Raw genomic sequence first — 20,299 nt, 5'->3', positions numbered from 1 at the left:
AAAAAGTTAAAATTTTTAAAATATATTTCAAAATTATAAAAAAAACATTTTATTTATTTATTATTTTGTATTATTTATATATTAAGAGGATATAATAGCATTTTGCCTCTTTAATGATTGAAATGATTATTTTCACTTTTTTGTACCACCATTAATTTCTTACCTTAAAAGTTTAACAATCAATGGGATTCTATACACAAATTATGAAAATCTATGTGTAAAATTTATTAAATCTTGTTAACTTGTAAAATCCTCTCAACTATTAAAATCATCAAAATCCACAAAAAATCATGTTCCAATAACCCCCCTTAGTTTCTTCCAAATTAAAAGAAAATATGAAGAATTTGAAGAATACTATATTTTATCTACCCGGTTTAACCTTGTTACTATAAGAGATTGAACCTTATGTCTATATGTGTTTCAAAAAAAAAAAAAGAACATTATGTCTACATTTATCATTGACGACAAAAAAAATGAAGAATAAAAAAGACTTAATCAAGTGGTTTTAGCCTAATGATAAAGAGGTTTCAACTGAAACTTTTTCATTGGGTTTGATTTGGCTTGGTTACCTAGCTGTGCCATACTGATGGATTAGTTGCATACTTGGAAACATGATCTCGTAAAATTAGTTTTTGATTCTAGAAAACTTTTTTGAACCCTACAATTATACAAAATAAAAATAAAAGAGATAAGATAGTGTAAACACGTTTGGTAGCTAAAGAACTATCTCCACCGTCTTTTGAAACTACTAATCGTCTTTATCTTCATCTTCATCGTAGTTGAAAGGTAATGGAACGGATTTGAAAGCTCGGTATTTCCCGACATTGTTTAAATGCTCGTTCTCTAACCTGTGAACCAGGCCAAGAACAGAAAAAAAAAACAGAGAGTTACTAACTGAATATAAGTGGAACAACACACTTGTAGAAATCATTAGCATAAGTTTGAGGGTTCTTTTTCACCTAAAGAAATTCCATATACCAGGACGAATGATCTCAAGACTAGCAACAACAGTAACCATAGTCTGTCTGTGCATGAAGGAGAAGTTGAAATCCAGAATCGTTTGGATCCATGCAAATCTCAGATTCAAAATCTGATACATAGTATTTTTTTTTTTGCTAAAATAAAATCTGATACATGTTCTAAACATTAGTTGATGTCGAACATCTTTTGATGTAATTTTTCTCTTTGAGACTCACCATGGCGATGAAGTAGACTTTCTTTTGAGGAATGAAGAGTTTATCCTGTAGCCAGCGGTTTTGAGATGTCCGGTTTAGAAGATCCAAATCATGGATAAAGTCCCAGTAAGTACTGAATATTGCAGCTGCAGCTGAGGAGATAGCTGCTAAAACCATCCAATAGCGATTTGACCTTTCTGGATACTATATGCAGTTCTCAAGCAAACCGCTACTATGGTCAAGAAGTACTTGACTCCATTCCACCCTTGCTCTGGGGTTTTCTCCTCAAACAGCCGGCTTATGCACTGCATTTAAGTGCATGTTAAGATACTGAATGAATGCTAGAGATGTTGAACTTTTTCTTTTCTTTTGGAGAAAATAAGCTTAATGTACCTGAAGGAGGCGAGAGTCGTAAGGGATGACAGCAACAATGAATAAGAAAGTGTTGTACACATTAGATTTGTTACAAGTGTTCTGTCTGAAGTCTCCCCAACCATAGTAACATGTGTAGAAATCGATGCTCCGGAGAGCTTGAACCTAGCTAGTTAGTTGATCTCCCAAGAAGAAATCAGGCGGTCTTAACTGCAGAAGCAAATGAGAAAAAAGGCATTGTTCAATACCTTTTACTTTAACATGAACTTACAACAATCTTTATTATTGGTGGTCAACGAGCTTATTTATCACTGGTTTACTTTGTATAGAGGAGCGGGCGAGGCAATGAAACATACAAGTGAGGAAGAAAAAGCGACTCCAGCGGTAAAAGAAGTTAAATGGCAGGACTAGAACCACAAACAAAGCCTGCAAAGGTGGAAGACAAACATCATAATAGACTTATACTCTTTGGTTCTGGGATTAAGCCTCCTTGTCAAGATTGGCAAGAACACAAAGCAATGCAAAGACGCCAATGCTGAAACCCACAAGCAGGACTTGTCTATAACCAAATATGAAGGAATAGTTAGCAGCATACATTATCATGTGCAGCACGATAAAGCTGCAAGAAACAGCAGAGAAGACGGCATCTAAGCAAAATTCTAACTCAAACGCTCGATTTAAATACTTGGCCAAGATTACTAAGCTTCTTACCTATACAGAGGAATCATAGTATTCATGTAATGCTTCTGGCCTTCCTCCTGCAAGAGATTTCGGGTGCGAATGTAGCTGCAAGAGCCACTATAAGAGAGAAAACGCATCCAGCCGAGAAACCTAAAACCAAATATCCTCATAATAAGAACCACAAAGTCTCAACTTCAAAACCAAATTGATGTGCAAGTTTAAGATTTTACCTGTGGAGAATGTAAGTTATAAACTTGCAAAATGCTTCGCTTTAGGCCGTAAAATGTTCATTCCTTTGGTTTGGTTAGCATTTGCAAAATGCTTTATGAACGTAGCTTCAACACGCTCCATGAGTCGCACAACCTATCATGACTGAGGACTTGACAAGGATACTTTTCCTGTTGGTTCAGAATCTCATAAACATCTTACGTCATCAGAGCTTCCAAGGTATGAACTATCAACCACTTTCATGTAAGGCTTTGTTGCATCCCTTGAAGTTATCAATGATTCCACTTTGATCAAATATATAGATAACCTCTAAAGTGTTTAAAATGAAATATTTTATTACAGCTCTCGAAACATACGGGAATAGAAAAGATAAGAAAGTGCAAAATGTTTGATTGAACTTTGGTAATCAAAGAATACATTCACAGTCTTCTTATGCTACTAAACTGTCTTCGATCCATCTTTGACATTCTTCAAATGTTCATTCTCTAATCTGTTTTCCACGAACCAGACCAAGAACAGAAAAAAAAAGAGAGTTGTTAATTAACTGAATATTAACGGGACAAAACAGATTGTGGAATCATTAATATGAGTTTTGAAGGTTCTTTTTCACCTGAAGAAATTCCATATACCACGGCGAATTATTTCAAGACTAGCTACAACAGCAACCATCGTCTGTGAACTATGCCTGAAGGGGAAACTGAAACCCAGAACCGTTTGGATCCATGCAAATCTCAGCAGGACATTCAAAATCTGAGAGATACATGTTCTAATTAAACATCAGTTGCTGTGAACATCTTTTGATGGAATCAAAATTTCTTTTTTGAAACTCACCATGGCGATGAAGTATACTTCCTTCTGAGGAATGAGAAGGTCATCTCGAAGCCAGAGCCAGCGGTTTTCGGATCCCCGCTGTAGAAGACCCCAATCATGGACAAAGTCCCAGTAAGTACCGAATATTGCAGCTACAACTGAGAAGATAATGGCTATAACCCTCCAAGCGATTTGACGTGGCTGGATACTGTAAGCAGTTCTAAAGCAAACCGCCACTATAGTCAAGAAGTACTTAACTCCGTTCCACCTGTGATCCTTTCTTTTATCTTTATCATCAAACAACCGTCGCAGGCACTGCATTGAGTACAAGTTTAGTTATTGAATAAATGAAGGAAGGCTAGCTAGAGATGTTAAGTTTTTCTTTTGGAGAAAAGAAGCTAATGTTGTACCTGAAGGAGGCGAGAGAGGAAAGGGATGACAGCAACTATGAAGAAGAAAGCTTTGTACGCATGAGAATCGGTACAAGTGTTTTTTCTGCGCTTGAAGTCTCCCCAACCATAGTAACATATGTAGAACTCGAAGCTTCGAAGAGCTTGAACCTGGCTAGTGAATTGAGCGCCGAAGAAGCTATCAGCAAATGATACCTACATGAGAAATGGGAAAAAAAAAATGGACGGTTCAAGACCTACTAATACTGTAAATTGGAATATACAAGATTCTTTCCTTCTGGTTAACAAGCTTATTCGATATCTGGTTTACCTCATAAAAAGGAGCGGCAATGCAGTGAAGCAAACATGTAAGGTAGAATTTTCGGTTCGCGTGATAAAAGTATTTGAATGGAAAAAATAGAACCCCAAATATACCCTGCAAAATTGGAAAACAAAACATAACAAACATGGCTGATTTTTTTTTTTTTATTACAAAACAGAAAAATTCCAATTTCCGGATTTTGGAACTCACAATAAGTAGGAAAAGAGGAAGAAGTTCGGTGACTTTTTTATAGTGTTTCGTATTGGGATCCACCTCCATGTCAAGATTTCCAAGAACACAAAGCAATGCAAAGACGCCAATGGTGAAAGCCACAAGCAGGACTTGCCTGTCTCCAAGTTCTGTTCCTTGCTCGAACCCAAATATTTTGGAATAGTTAACTTTATATCGCCTCCAGAAGTATAAATTTGCAGCGTACATGATGATATGCAGCATGACAAAACCGAACCAGCTGCAAGAAACAGCAGAGAAGACATCAACATCTAAGAAAAATCAGTGTAAATATCTAAAGAAGAAAGGACAAGTTTTTACTAAGCTATTTACCTATAAAGTGGGAACATAGTATTCATGTATGCATCCTGGCCATCGTTCTGCAAGATATTTCGGGTGCGGATAATCGCAGTAAGAGCCACTATAAGAGAGAAAACGCATCCAGCCATGAAACCTGAAACCAATATCCTCATTATAAGCCCCGACAAAGACAAAGATAGAATTTCAAAACCAATTGATGCAAGTTTCTTATTTTTTACCTGTGGAAAATGTAAGTCTATGTCTCTCTCGTTTCTCTTTAGGCCGTAAAGTTTTCATTCCTTTGGTTCGATTAGCATTTGCAAAATGCTTTATGAAATTATCTTCAACACGCTTTGTGAGTTCCACGACCTCTCGTAACAGAGGAGAGAAGATGAAAATAAAAACAGAGGATTTGACGAATGAAAATACTCTCTACCAATTGGTTCAAAATCTCATAAACCTCTTACATCATCAGTTCTTTTAAGCTCTGAAGCATCAACATATTCCATGTAACGCTTCCTTGCATTCCACGAAGTTTTCTATAAACATACATTTCGTCGAGCACAGTCATTTAATATATATATATATATATATATATAACTCTAACTCAATGTCTCAAACCTTACCTCATCATACTTCTTCAATATCTTCGAGAATGCCTCTACATTCGAAGAGCTTCGTTTACAATATCGAAAACAACATCAATCATAGACAAATACAAAGAGATTAAATTTTTTGGAATACTACTAAACTTATACACACCTGTAGCTTGTGAGATCCAGAAGTTCCCGATAAAACTTGATGTAAGCCTGCTTCAATTTCTTCCTTTCTTTCCAATTCTGAACGGTTAATTTTAACTTCATGCACAGGCTCATATTCACTTCAGCCGACGATTCCATCGCTCCATTTAATTGCCTAGGTCTGCTCGACTCTCCCTCTAGTATCTGAGCTTCTTTATCAACTTCCGCTACAAATTTGAAATGTAGGTTGATGTCAAGATTTTTTTTTTTTTTTGAAATGTAGGTTTGGTACGTTTCGCCACGATTTGTATCAACCGGAACTTAATTGAAACCATCTTTAATAAGGTTTGGTACAGTGCAGTGCTAATGACTGGATGTTAAAAGATTTTTTTTTTTTGTTTTTTTAACTCAGAAGAACAACAGTTGCACTTGATGTAAATGTAATATAAGTTTTTGACTACATTCATTCAAAAAAAAATGAAATGAATTGTTTAAAACTTTTTTTAGTCTTTGCACTCTTTCGGTTGGTTACCGAAAAGTGTTTTATCTTAAGCTTAGTCTCTCTTAGACCATCAACAATGGGCATAGTGAATAATATTTTCAACCGTTGAAACCAATGTAAGATTAGTGTTAAACTTTTTAAAAATATATGTGGATTCATAATTGTTGAATATTTACAACTAGTTCAAAGCAAATAAATTGGGATCCACTCTCACACATATTCTATTATTATTAGTTATCTAGTTTTCTTTTAATTATTTTCACTCAATAATTTAAACTAATTATTCTATAGTAAAATACTTATAAAAATTATACCAAAGTTAAGATTAGTGTTAAACTTTTTAAAAATATATGTGGATTCATAATTGTTGAATATTTACAACTAGTTCAAAGCAAATAAATTGGGATCCACTCTCACACATATTCTATTATTATTAGTTATCTAGTTTTCTTTTAATTATTTTCACTCAATAATTTAAACTAATTATTCTATAGTAAAATACTTATAAAAATTATACCAAAGTTCATCATTTTAATAATCTACAAATAGAAACTAATTTCATTTCATTTGGATATAGAATAAAAATGGAGAAATTTTTATTTTTATCACATTATTGATATCATAATCATATTAACCTTCATTAAAATAACATTTTTAAAAATACATTTTGCATTAGAAAGACGAATTTTTTTAAAAAATACATTTTGCATTAGAAAGACGAAAGACTATTATACTCTTGCTTCATAGATATACAAGTATTATAGTAAAATAATAAAAACTAACGCTAGTTTAATTTATTAAACCAGTAACATATATTTGATATGCAATTTACCGCAGAAAAAAAATTTGAGCTGGCTCCTCTACTGAATATAAGTATTCTGATGTAAAAAAAGAATACATTAGATATAAATTTTAGAAAATTGTTCATTACGAAAACATACATGCATGAAAAGTTAGATTTAAATAGACCAAAAAGTGGAATTTTAATTCTATCGAAAGTTGCAATTTGAGTCGACAGATTATTTAACGAACGACAATCAAATATCAAAAACTACTTCCTTTGTTAATCTTATTAAACCGGGGAAATTTTTTTGGACCAACTGTAATCCGGTTTGGTAGCCGGAAACCACGAAACTGATAAAAACCGGCTTTGCAACTGTCAAAGTTGATTATACCGGACATAAAAATGGTAATGGAACCCGTTTTGAATTCATATTGTGTGCTCACTGTGAGAGTCAGTGAGTGGTGGAAAAGTAGTTGTGTTTATTGTTGCTTACTGGATTTAGCTCCGGTGGGAGTATGAGAAGAGGTTGTATCCGTGGAAGAATCAATACCAGGTGCCAATGGAGCCATCTCCTCCTTCCTTCCCGACGATGAACTCTTTTTTTCCGACGATGAACTCTTAATGAAAGCGGCCATGTCTTTGGTAAGCTCCTTGTTTTTTTCCAACATTTCCTTAACTTTCTCTCCGTAAAACTTACTGACTTTATTAAATTCTTTGTCTAGTGAAAAGAAAAACTCAATGTAGAACTCTCCTCCTTTCTCATCCAGAAACGTCGTCTCGCACCCGCCATCCGCGGTGGTCTTCACTTGAATCGTCCCCGCCGTCATTCGACTTTCCGCAATCGAGAGTTGTAAACCGTTAAACGAAGTCGTTTCCCGGTTTAGTCCTCCGTCGTGGTGATTTTTGGCGACACCACGAGTAAGTGCATTGGCGTCTCTGGGTTTGAGATATTTTTTGAGAGAACCGTAATCCATGTAATGGTTGCACTCTGTCACCATCTGAGACGAAAACTCCTTCTCGAACTTCATTTCGATTCTCTTAGATTTTTCTGTTAAGTCTGTATTTTATTTTCTCTGGTGATGAGTGAAGAGTTGAGTAAGAGTAAGAGTTAGAGTAATGATGTGTATATATATACATACAACTATCAATGTGGAACTTTTATTTCATTAACACTCTCTCACATTTAAGAATTAAGCATGGACAATATTTTATAAATTTGTAATCGATCAAAACGATTTTTAAAAATACATACATCTGTGATATATATCTAATAAAAATAACGAAAAATAAATAAAAACTATCGAGATTACCCGATTATGTTATATATCTAGTAAGGAAATATTTATAATACTCACACAGTAGCAAAAGCACTTAAAGCCAATTTATTAAAAATTGTTTATGAATTCTCTTAATTTTCTTTTTTATTATTATTTGAGGTGTATTTTTAAAAATAAACTTCACCCTCAAATATAATTATCGCATATAAGACGTTATGGATAGTGTAATTTCGAAGATTTGATTAGCCTTATTACCTTTTTTAAGTCATTTTATCTTGAGTAAAATAGTTATATCTCACAAGTACTATAGTTGTATCTCACGAGTTTTGTACTAAGACTCACTCATGTATGCTACATCACTCACCATATTATATTATTGATTTTACATTATCGATATTGTGAGAAGTATTATAGTTGTATTTCACGAGTTTGTACCAAAACAACCATAATTCCGAAAAACTATAACTGAATGGTGAGACACTCCATATATTTTTTATACAATGTGGTGTTCATATTTAATGATGAATCTAGATGATGGCGATTATATTATAGGTGATGAACATATTTATTGTTTGTTTGTTGTTCTTATTTTATTTGTTTGTTTGTTATTCTCATTTTATAGTTTGCAATACATGTAAGTATTTATGTGAATATCGTAAGTTTTGTTTATTGGCAATATTATAAGTTGATTATACACAATAAATATAAATTGTTCGTATTCATATATGTTATTTTATATGACTTATATACATATCAGTTATTTTGCTTAAGATATTATTGGTTTCATTTGATTTTATTAGATAAGTCACAATCTTTGGAGACTGGACAATATAATTTGTTTCATGATATACGTCGTATAAAGGGAATATAATCGTTTCGGTTAGAATATCAAAATCTAATAATATTCATTTCATATATTTACTTGATTCATTTTGCTATTCATTTTGTTAATTTTACGCTTGACCGTAATTTATGCAGTAGTCAGAAAATAAGAAACTAATATACGCAATTTTCATAAAGCATTCTGGTTTCGGTTAATATAGGAAATTTACTACTAATTTATTTAAATTCTTATAACCAATTAAAAATTATATTGGAATTATAAATATTTTTTGTCATTAATCTCGCGATGTAATATAATTGATTAACTCAATTATTGTGGTCAAAACCTATTAGTTATTATTACTATATAATATCCTTTAAAAAAGTAATTCATTCTTTCTCTCCACCCACTATTTTGACAAAAGTTAAAGATAAGATATCTCAATTTTCTCCAAAACTCAAATTTGTCTTTCAATTAGTATATAGTTCAATACGTGTGTGGATAGACGTTTTTTCATAAAAATAAGTTTATACATTTATGTACGTGTATAGGTTTATGGATTAGTTTCGTGATAGAACTCCCAAATATTAAAGCATAAATTTGATGTCTCTGGTGAAATGGTCAAGGTATCAGTATTAAAATCAATTTTGACCGGATTTGAAGTTCTTTTTTTCGGATTTGAAATTCTATATAATTCATACGTACACAAGTTTCTATATAATTTCAAAAAATGTATGAAAATATGTATACACAATTTAAATATAATTTATGTGTTCACAATTTATTAACCCATATTTTTATCTATCCACAACATCTATATCCACTAATTCTTTGTCCACAAAACATCTAATTCCTAAAACTGTTTTTTATATATCAATATATTTTTGTGGATGGCTTCTCAACAATTTTCTTTCAATTTTTCTTTCTCACAAAACATCTACTTCACAAAAAAAAATCAATTTTTTTCAACTTTTTCAGATTTGAAATTTTTTTATAATTCATATGTATACAAGTTTCTATATAATTACACAAAATGTATGAAAATGTGTGTTCACAATTTATATATAATTTATGTGCTCACAATTAATTAACCCATATTTTTTATCTATCTATAACATATATATCCAATTATTCTTTGTCCACAAAACATCTAATTCCTAAAACTGTTTTTTATATATCGATATATTTTTGTGGATGGCTTTTTATCTAATTCCTAAAACAAATCTTTTATATTTTTATATTTAAATTGCTAAAAATACTGTAATTCTTTAGCCATCTTGTGGATACGCATAATCAAAGTGTCATATCCACAATTTCTTTTGTCTACTTCTCTTTTATAATTTTTATGTATAGATTTCAAAACATAACAAAAATATATATCAAAGTGGTTCATCCATGATATTCTTGACTTGTCTTTTGAGTTCTCTGTAATTTCTTTTATTTACATTTCTCGCCAGAACAACCAAGCTGTTGATACACTTGTTAAAGGTGCTCTGCTTGCTTCGGATCTTTCCTCTGTTTAAGGGTTTTTATTTTAATGAAATAGCTGTTCAAAAAAAATGGATATCAAATTATCGAAAATAAAAAATATAATTTATTACATAACAAATTTGTTATATATAATATTCAATTTAAAAATAAAGAAAAATAAAATATTAAGAAGTAAACTAAATAATAATAACAATAACAAAGGAAAGAAAAAGAAGTGGTCTCCACTGTCTATACACAAAACAAAACGACACTTTTTTCTGTCTTAGATCCATCAACGAGGGATATTTTGGTTAGAAATAAAGATAGCACATCAAATAAATATCTGTTCAACAATAAGTATCTTAAAGTATTAAAAATATAACAAAGTGTCTTATTTGGTAACACACTCTCTGTTTAGACCAGAACCGGGCTTGAGCACATGATTATGAAACATTTGATTGGGGCCCTCACTTTGTAGGGCCCCTGGTTAACAATTTTTTTTTACTTTTTTTTTCAAAAATTATTGGTTTCTATATTTATTTCTATATATAAATTTCTATGTATATTCATATATTTATATATAATTCAAATGTAAAATAAAAAGTAACATGGACTTTTATTATGCATAAATTTAATAGAAATATTAGATTTTGGGTTATTATAATTTAAAATGATTAAAACTACAATAAAAATATATTACTATTATGGTAACTGAAACCAATAACTTTTATTTAAATAAAATATATAATACAAATAAAATTTTCGTTATAAGAAAATTATTATCGATTTTAAATTTAAAAAAATAAATTTTTATTTATTTTTGAATAGGACTCCCGAATAGATTTTAAATCTCAGGACCAGCTCTGGTTTAGACCCTAGTCGCATTTTATGAAGGCTTGGACCTTGGGGATAACGTTGATGCATGTGGCCTGTCTTCGAACAAGCCTCCTGATGAAATATTAGTCTTATACCTCTAATTTTTGAAAAATAAATTACATTGAAATAGGTTTAAAAAAAAAGTTTAGACCCCGAACATATTAAAAAAAAATTGTTGAAATTTTTAATAAATCACCTATGGTCCCCTAGATTTTATGACCGGCCTTGGGTCGATGGTATTATTGTCATTTCCAAATCAGGGAACCAAATTGAACAAGGAGTTGAAGAAAATGATTACATGCAAATAATTAAATGTAGAATTATATGTCATTGTTTTATAGTACATGGTAATTAACGTTGCATGGATATGTTTACCAAAAAACGTTGCATGGATATATTCAACGTAACCTACGTAGTACGTACATGAAAAATTAAAATTATTTAATGCTAAGAGAATTTATTATCTAAAATGAGATTTTTTTAAAAGAAAGAGCACTCTTATTTCAACAGTTTTTCAAAATAAAATTATAAGAAATTTAAAAAAGTTCTCATAGTTAATTAATAAGATGAAGGTAAGTGTAAGAATGGTTTTTTATGGAGTACTTGATAAGAATTTTTTGAAATAGATATGCTCTAAGATATATGGGGTCATAATATATGCGCCAGAAATGCTTCTGTAAAATTATCACCAACAGTGGTCCTCCTCGAGTTATTAATAGCAATCAGCTGTGAAGTCTAGTGTTCAAGAAAGCGATAGGTGATAAACGGACAGCGACCTAACACCTAACGCCTATAACGACTAAGCGGACGTCTAGATTATTAGTTAAACGGTCTAGGCGTTTATAAATTATAGAAATATATTAAATATATGTAATATCTTATATTTAATAATAGTAAAAACTATTATTTATATATGATAAAAATTATTTTCATAAGAATATATATTACAATATATTAATTATTATAATTTATGAATAATAAATTATATATTATTTATTATTACAATATTATAATTATCTAAACGGTTTAAAGATTAATCGCCACGATCCTGTAACGCCTATTGCCTAAGCGCCGTCTAGACGGCCACCTATACCGCTTTTTAGAACACTGGTGAAGTCTAATTCACAATGTCTCACATCATTTTCATTTATATCTACTCTATTAAAATAGAGTCCTATTAGAAATCTACTGTTAGAAGTACTTTAAAATTTTCGGACCCTTACTAGAGACTTCCGTTAATGTGACTTATTATTATACAATGCTTAGCATTGCACTAACCGACATAAATATTTGAATCATACCGCTTACTAATGCATTAACTGATATAAATATTTAAATCAGACCACCTTCTGATAATTGAACCAAACCAACGTTCTTACTATCGAATACATTATTACACTGGACCGGTTTATCCAATTATTATAGATGAATTATAGATTATATACAATACAGAACTCTTATCTTACAGATTACAGCTTACGTACATGCTTAGACAACTTTTGCTGTGTTTGCTTTAATTCATATCAATGACTTGCATAAGAACAATTTCAAATTCATTGTAAGAATAATACATTACAGATTTCTTATTTGAATCGTACAGACTCTGCTAATACAAAGTCATACTCAAAGTAGACAAACATTTAACTTAACTTCAATTCATGATAACTTGAATAAAATAATTACATAAGAACAAATCTAGACATATGATATATGGTGTTTTTCACATCATTGTATATATGTTTTCTTTGTTTGAAGTCACTAATTCGTGTCAGTCTAGTCCTTTTTGACCTTTTACAGGTCTGGAGTTAGCAGAAGAAAGAAGAGAAGGTGCCTGATGAAAAGAAGTCCTTTTGGAGCATTCCTGCGGAGAACACTCAAGAGAACAATCCCGAGACTGTTCTCTCTCAAGCGGAACAAGCAGACGGAGTGATCCGGCGATTGTTCCAGACGAATATGGAAACTCCTATTTCGGGATTTTAAGCCCTGTTGCCCTAACTCTTTTCTTCTGATTGGCGCCTCCATATAAAACGCCATCTATCTATTTTCTATTTTCTTACGCTAGTTTTTACAAGAGAACACTGAGTATTGCGATCTGCAACTTGTAAGGGAGAAGAATCCATCCTCTCATAGAGAAGATCATCTGAACCCTATTGTTTCATACTCTGTTCTTATGCAATTTTATTCAGGATTTATGTCTTTGTTTATGTGCATCATGATCGAGTAGTGACCTTGCTCGCCTAGGGTTTTAGGGTGTTGAGACATGAGCTAAACATAGATAAGCGATCCATAACTGTTCTTCATTCATACTGTTCTTACTGCTTTCATTAAACTGATCACTTGATGTTAGATCACTAGTTCATCACTTAGTTAACCGCTTAGGATGATAACTTGACATGTATTGAATGAGCTTAGTATCCCTAATCAGCGAAAGTAGATATTAGGGTGGTAAGTGAACTGATCGGACCTGTTCTCTAAAGCTTGCAATCGATTCTCATCCCAACGACAGTTAGGTGGTGAGATCGATCTGCAAAGCGATCACTACCACGACAGTGGAGTGTTCCAGCTGAGTGATCCGAGTTCTAGAAAGCACTTCATCGCGCTTGAATAATTGTTTGGCTCCAATTCAACACCCAATGAAATACCCTAGGCTAGCTCTTGTTTAATTGAATCAATCTCGTGTTTATTTTGCTTGTTTACTATCGCCTATTTCAACCAAATCATATCTTCTTCTTAGCTTGATTCTGAAACTTATAGAACTAGAGTGTAGACTGGTCCTCTGGATTTGAATCTCAAATACTACAATTGCAACTGTTAACTTGGCAGTAGCAAGGATTCATTTTTAGTGTATCAAGTTTTGGCGCCGTTGCCGGGGACCAGATTTTTTTTACCTCTAATTTTCGGTTTCATATCTAGTCTAAGATATCTAACTCGTGTTATTTTCTTTGTTTCAGCTGATGATCCAGGTGCATGACCAGTAGACATACTCGGAGCAACGCACAAGGACCATTGCATCAGCTTTCTAACGAGGAACTAGCGAGATTGGAACGACAGAACCGTCAACAGCCGAGATCAACGAACACCAACATGGGTGATCATCCAGATGATCTCACTGCTGCGTTTGCACTCATGCAACAGCAGATGCAGCAGATGCAGCAGACGATCCAAGCGCAGCAAGCTGCTGCCGAGCAAGCTGCTCTGAATGCTGCGAACCAACAGGAGGGAGTGGTCCAGATCGGCCAGAGAAACTTACTGCGTAATCTACCCGCTACGCGATCTGCCATAACCCCTCCACCGTGCACAAGGCAAGACTTCGAGATCAAGCCAGCCTTGATAAGTCTAGTGCAAAGGAAGATCTTCAATGGGCTTCCTGCCGAGATACCGATGGACCACATCGAGCACTTTGAAAAGATGTGTGGTTTCACTAAAGCGAATGGAGTACCACCCGATTACATCAAGTGTACTCTGTTCCCTTTCTCTCTTGATGGAAAAGCTGCTCGCTGGCTTGATTCACTACCCACCGGATCACTCACCACTTGGGAACAAGTCCGAGAAGCCTTCTTAAGCCACTTCTACACGAAATCGAAGACGGCAGCTCTGAGACAGAAGATCGTGACCTTCAAACAGCTGGTAGACGAGCCGTTCTGTGATGCTTGGGAGCGATTCAATGTCTACCGCAGAGAATGCCCACATCACGGTTTTGAGGAAGACTATCTGCTGGGAGTGTTCTACGATGGAGTAGGCTGGGAGTACAGGAACGCTTTGAACTCAGCCAGTAAAGGAGATTTCATGACTCAGTCCACTCAAGGTGCATTCGAGTTGATTGAGAACATGGCCTCAAGCTCAGCTGACAATAACCGCGAGACTGATCGCACTCAGAAGGTGAAGAGCATCGACAACAGCAAGATTGATGAGCTCTCTGCCAAGGTCGACCAGCTGATCAAGAGTAACCAGAACCAGGTCTTCATCATGGAAGAATCCCCACAGGATAAAGCTACCGCAGAAGGCACATCAGAGGCAGATCAGTCGGCTGAGGATCAGCATGAAGTGAGCTACGTGAATGGGCAAGGATGGCAGTTCAAGAACTATCACCCGAACCCTAACGTGAGGAACAATCCCCACCTGTTCAATGCCCCTAAACCAGACGATAAAGCTCAAGGGAACCAGGGTCAGAACAGTGGATACCAAAGGCCATATGGCAATCAGGGAAGAACCTTTGTCCTTAACCCAGCTCAGAATGCCCAGTTCCACAGCCAGAAACAGCCGGTTAATCAGCAAGCTGCACAACCGACTCAGACTGCTCCGCATGATGACATGAAGAGTCTCGCCAATATGATGAGCCAGCTGCTCCAAGGACAGCAGATCCAAGGGAAAGCACTGAACCAGGTCACAAACGACATCAACGCCAGGATGAATCATATGTTCAATGACCTGAGTGTGAAGTATGACAATGTCTCAAGCCATATGAGACAGATGGATATTCAGATTGCTCAAACTGCTGAGAACGTGAAGAGACAGCAAGGAACTCTCCCTGGGAAAACAGACAAGAACCCCAAGGAGTGCAATGCAGTAGGGTTGAGGAGTGGAAAGCAACTGCCTGATCTAGACCCCAGGAGATTCACATCGGCTGAGAAAGGGAAGCAGAAGGAGTCGGATCAGCCTTCTAAGGCTGTACCCACAAATGAGGAAGACGCAGAACAACCTACTGAGACTGTTCCGCCTGAAGCAGAGCGACCCGCTGGGGTTGTTCCACCGACTGCAGCACCTTCTCCTGCTCGTCAGTATGTACCGAAAGTGCCCTACCCTGTTCCAGCTAAGGCTACACGCAAGGATAAGGAAGAGATGAAGTGCAGGAAGATGCTGGAAGACCTAACTGTCAAGCTCCCTCTGATGAGTGCGATCCAAATGATACCATCCATGCGTAGCTTCGTCAAGGGATTGATCTCTGGGAAGATATCTGATGACAGCGAGTTCATGATTGTCTCTAAGGAGTGCAGTGCGGTGCTCCAGAACAGAAGAATTAAGAAGTTGGGTGATCCGGGAAAATTTGTTCTCTCGGTTCAGATTGGCAGAACACTCTTCTCATGCTCACTCGTCGATCTAGGGTCGAGCATAAATCTCATGCCATATACTGTGGCTAAGCGCCTTGGATACACGGATTTCACGCCTACCAGGATGTCACTAGTGTTTGCTGATCGATCTGTGAAGTCTCCAGTTGGAATCCTCGAAGATCTTCAAGTTCTGGTTGGGAATACAATTGTTCCTGCCGATTTCGTTGTTCTGGAAGTCGAGGAAGACTCCAATGATCCCCTGATCCTAGGCAGACCATTCCTCTGCACTGTCGGAGCTATCATTGATGTCCGACAAGGGAAAATTGATCTCCACCTTGGAGATATTGTGATGAAATTTGAGATGGATCAGATGCTCAAGAAGCCAATGCTGGATGGACAAACTTTCACTGTCCAAGAAGATGGTGATCCGCTAGAGCCGCATGAAGGAATGATCGAGGAGATTCTCACCGAGGATCCACTTGAACTCGCCTTAGTCAGAGCTGAAGCCGAGCAGAGATTAGAGAATGTTGATGCTGATGCCTATGCCAAATTCCTGGATTCAGCCAGGATTATGGAGAGGATGGTGGCGAATCTAAGTCTGGGGGAGAACAGTGAGTCCAGCACATCGACTGGAACAACCGCACCTCAGAACCCGACTGTTCCGGCAGCTCAGCACGATGACTCATGGAGCGAGCTGAAAGCTCCAAAGGTAGAGCTCAAATCCCTTCCCAAGGGACTCAGGTATGCATTTCTTGGACCCAACTCCACATATCCTGTCATTGTGAATGCTGACCTGAACAATGCAGAGACTGCTCTGCTTTTGTGTGAGCTGAGAAAATATCGTAAGGCTTTAGGTTACTCTCTAGCTGACATACCTGGCATTTCACCTGATCTGTGCATGCATAGGATACACCTAGAAGATGAATCGATGACTTCTGTAGAACATCAGAGGAGGTTAAACCCGAATCTAAAAGATGTTGTAAAGAAAGAGATAATGAAACTTCTAGAAGCAGGTGTGATCTATGCGATCTCTGATAGTAAGTGGGTCAGTCCTGTGCATGTAGTACCTAAGAAAGGTGGGATCACTGTTATAACCAATGAAAAAAATGAATTGATCCCCACTAGAACAGTTACTGGTCATCGCATGTGCATTGATTTTCGTAAATTGAATGCTGCGACTCGTAAGGATCACTTCCCACTTCCTTTTATTGATCAAATGCTTGAGAGATTGGCTAACCACCCTTACTATTGCTTTTTAGATGGTTATTCAGGTTTCTTTCAGATTCCCATCCACCCAGATGATCAGGAGAAGACGACGTTCACATGCCCTTATGGAACATATGCATACAGGAGGATGCCCTTCGGCTTGTGCAATGCTCCAGCGACCTTCCAGCGATGCATGATGTCTATTTTTACTGATCTGATCGAAGACATAATGGAGGTTTTCATGGACGATTTCAGCGTCTATGGAAGCTCCTTTCATGTCTGTTTGTCAAATTTGTGCAGGGTACTGAAGCGGTGCGAGGAGAAGCATTTAGTGCTGAACTGGGAGAAATGCCACTTCATGGTGAGAGACGGGATTGTTCTGGGACACAAGATATCCGAGAAAGGCATTGAGGTGGACAAGGCAAAGATCGAGGTCATGATGAGTCTGCAACCACCAACTTCAGTGAAGGGAATCCGGAGTTTCCTGGGACACGCTGGTTTCTACAGGAGGTTCATCCAAGACTTCTCTAAGATCGCGAGACCACTCACTCAGCTGCTCTGCAAGGAAGCTCAGTTTGCCTTTGACAGTGACTGCTTAGCCGCATTCCACACGATCAAGGGAGCTCTAGTCAGTGCACCAGTTGTCCAACCTCCAGACTGGGATCTCCCCTTTGAGATTATGACAGATGCAAGTGACTTTGCAGTGGGAGCAGTCCTTGGACAGCGTAAAGACAAGAAGCTTCACGTGATCTACTATGCAAGCAGAACTTTAGATGAAGCTCAATGCCGATACGCAACCACAGAGAAGGAGCTCCTTGCCATCGTGTTCGCTTTTGAGAAGTTCAGATCCTATCTGGTTGGATCAAAGGTGATTGTGCACACAGACCACGCGGCTCTCAAGTACCTGCTCACGAAGAAGGATGCTAAACCGCGGCTCTTAAGATGGATTCTCTTGCTCCAAGAGTTTGATCTAGAGATAAGAGACAAGAAGGGGGTTGATAATGGAGTGGCAGATCATCTCTCCAGGATGAAAGTGTCAGATGAGACAGTTCTTGATGTGGAACAACCGATGGAGTACGTCAATGCGATTGGTCTGCGCAACATGGAGCAGTCATCACCTGCCATTAAGGATTGTTCCCGCGTAGAAGGAGCATTCGTTGCAGTGATCCAGAAGGAGTACCCGAATCTTCCATGGTTTGCTGAGATTGCCAACTTCTTGGCAGCTGAGAAAGAGCCTTTGAGGTTCACTGGGAATGAGAAGAGGAAATTTTTGAGGGAGGCAAGGCACTACTTCTGGGATGAGCCGTACCTCTATCGGCAAGGCAAGGATGGGATCTTCAGAAGATGTGTTCCAGAGGCTGATATTCCAGGGATCCTTCACCACTGCCATGGTTCCTCTTATGCTGGTCACTTCGCCACCTTCAAGACTGTTTCCAAGATCCTCCAAGCCGGTTTCTGGTGGCCTACTATGTTCAGAGATGCTCACGCCTTCATATCTCGATGCAATTCATGCCAAAGGATGGGGAGTATAAGCAAGAGAAACGAGATGCCTCAGAACTACATCTTGGAAGTTGAAGTGTTCGATTGCTGGGGGATCGATTTCATGGGACCTTTCCCAGTCTCACACAAGAATGAGTACATCCTAGTTGCTGTGGACTATGTCTCCAAGTGGGTAGAGGCGATTGCTAGTCCAACCAATGATGCGCGAGTTGTAACCAAGATGTTCACCTCCATCATCTTCCCAAGATTTGGAGTGCCTAGAGTGGTAATAAGCGATGGTGGAACACACTTTATCAACAAGTTGTTCCAAGGATTGCTGAGCAAGAATGGTGTGAAACACAAGGTTGCAACCGCCTACCATCCTCAAACAAGTGGTCAAGTGGAAGTTTCAAACAGAGAGATCAAGAACATCCTGCAGAAGACTGTCAACACCACCCGCAAGGATTGGTCCCTTAAGCTTGACGATGCTCTCTGGGCGTACAGAACAGCCTACAAGACCCCTTTAGGGACCACCCCCTATCATCTGGTCTATGGCAAGGCGTGCCACCTACCTGTTGAGCTAGAGTACAAGGCGGCTTGGGCTGTCAAACTACTCAACTTCGATATCAAACCTGCCAAGGAGAGGCGAACCATTCAGATCCACGAGTTGGAGGAGATCAGGCATCTGGCCTATGAGAGTTCTAAGATCTACAAGGAAAAGACCAAGGCGTTCCACGACAGGCGGATCATCAGCAGAAGCTTTGCTCCGAACGATCAGGTTTTACTCTTCAATTCACGGGTTAAGCTGTTCCCTGGAAAGCTTAAATCTAGATGGTCTGGACCTTTCACCATTAAGGAGGTTCGCCCTTATGGAGCTGTTGTGTTGCTGGACACAAGAGGAGGAGAATTTGTTGTCAATGGTCAGCGTCTCAAGCCATATCTTGCTGACACAACAATCGCTGAAGGTGTAGAGATACCCTTGAGCGATCCCCCTCAAGCCTAATCGGCTCATTGAAGTCAAGCTAGTGACAGAAAACAAGCGCTTGGTGGGAGGCAACCCACTGGTGAGTGTAAATATTGTTTTCTCTTTGTCTTTATCTTTCTAGGAACTAACTTTGCAGGTCGAAAAATCAAGAAAATTCGAGATCACTCCAGGAGAGCACTCTAGCGGTTGTTCCGCCGATTGTTCCCAGGTAAGTTTTCGAATCAAAAAAAAAAAAAAAAAATAAAAAAAAATAAAAAAAAAAAAGAGAAAAAGGGAAGGGGAAGCGGTTTTGATTGGTTATAAAAACCCAAACATTCCACTTCCCCACTTCATCTCTCTCGCCGCAAACCACCCCCCCCTAGAACCCTAAAATCGCAAACTCACCTCTCTCTTTTCTCATCGATTTTGGTTCTAAACTCTTGGGATTCTCTTGAGATTGGGTTGTTTTGCAGGAATCATCTCTCCAATCAAGGTAATCACCAAAGAACTCTCTCCCTTTTTGCGCATGCAAATCGCGATTTGGGAAGTGATTTCTTGGGTTTCTCTCTTTCCTTTATGATTTTGTGATTTCATCTAGGTTGTAGCTCTTGATAGTATACTTGCT

At 36.9% G+C, this 20,299-nt stretch overlaps 1 protein-coding gene, 1 non-coding gene and 1 pseudogene across 3 annotated transcripts in view; all 3 read right to left on the bottom strand.

Annotated features, from left to right (window-relative positions):
* Nucleotides 1–617: 617 nt before the first annotated feature.
* LOC108843582 (phosphate transporter PHO1 homolog 3-like) lies at nucleotides 618–2,579 on the bottom strand (annotated as a pseudogene).
* Nucleotides 2,580–2,771: 192 nt separating this feature from the next.
* Nucleotides 2,772–20,299, bottom strand: part of LOC108808698 (phosphate transporter PHO1 homolog 3) — a 76,797-nt gene continuing 59,269 nt past the window's right edge. Inside the window, exons 1-12 of one of the 2 annotated variants that reach the window (XM_057007404.1) lie at nucleotides 7,025–7,639; nucleotides 5,268–5,472; nucleotides 5,132–5,180; nucleotides 4,973–5,044; nucleotides 4,745–4,874; nucleotides 4,539–4,659; nucleotides 4,188–4,446; nucleotides 3,987–4,091; nucleotides 3,677–3,871; nucleotides 3,288–3,581; nucleotides 3,067–3,206; nucleotides 2,772–2,946 (exon numbers count right to left, since the gene is read on the bottom strand). In XM_057007404.1, the coding sequence (XP_056863384.1) occupies nucleotides 2,895–2,946; nucleotides 3,067–3,206; nucleotides 3,288–3,581; nucleotides 3,677–3,871; nucleotides 3,987–4,091; nucleotides 4,188–4,446; nucleotides 4,539–4,659; nucleotides 4,745–4,874; nucleotides 4,973–5,044; nucleotides 5,132–5,180; nucleotides 5,268–5,472; nucleotides 7,025–7,559 (2,157 nt within the window). In that variant the 5' untranslated portion in view covers nucleotides 7,560–7,639 and the 3' untranslated portion in view covers nucleotides 2,772–2,894. Of the gene's footprint in view, nucleotides 2,947–3,066; nucleotides 3,207–3,287; nucleotides 3,582–3,676; nucleotides 3,872–3,986; nucleotides 4,092–4,187; nucleotides 4,447–4,538; nucleotides 4,660–4,744; nucleotides 4,875–4,972; nucleotides 5,045–5,131; nucleotides 5,181–5,267; nucleotides 5,473–7,024; nucleotides 7,640–20,299 lie in introns of those variants that run through there. The other variant, XM_057007400.1, reaches the window with a different exon arrangement.
* Nucleotides 14,569–14,675, bottom strand: LOC130497954 (small nucleolar RNA R71). Its single transcript, XR_008936994.1, has one exon. It is a non-coding gene; the product is annotated as a small nucleolar RNA R71 (small nucleolar RNA).

The sequence above is a fragment of the Raphanus sativus genome, chromosome 1, assembly GCF_000801105.2.
Source record: "Raphanus sativus cultivar WK10039 chromosome 1, ASM80110v3, whole genome shotgun sequence".
Lineage (NCBI taxonomy): Eukaryota > Viridiplantae > Streptophyta > Magnoliopsida > Brassicales > Brassicaceae > Raphanus > Raphanus sativus.
Note: the sequence above shows the minus strand (reverse complement) of the source record. Positions and strands in the feature narration are given on the sequence as shown.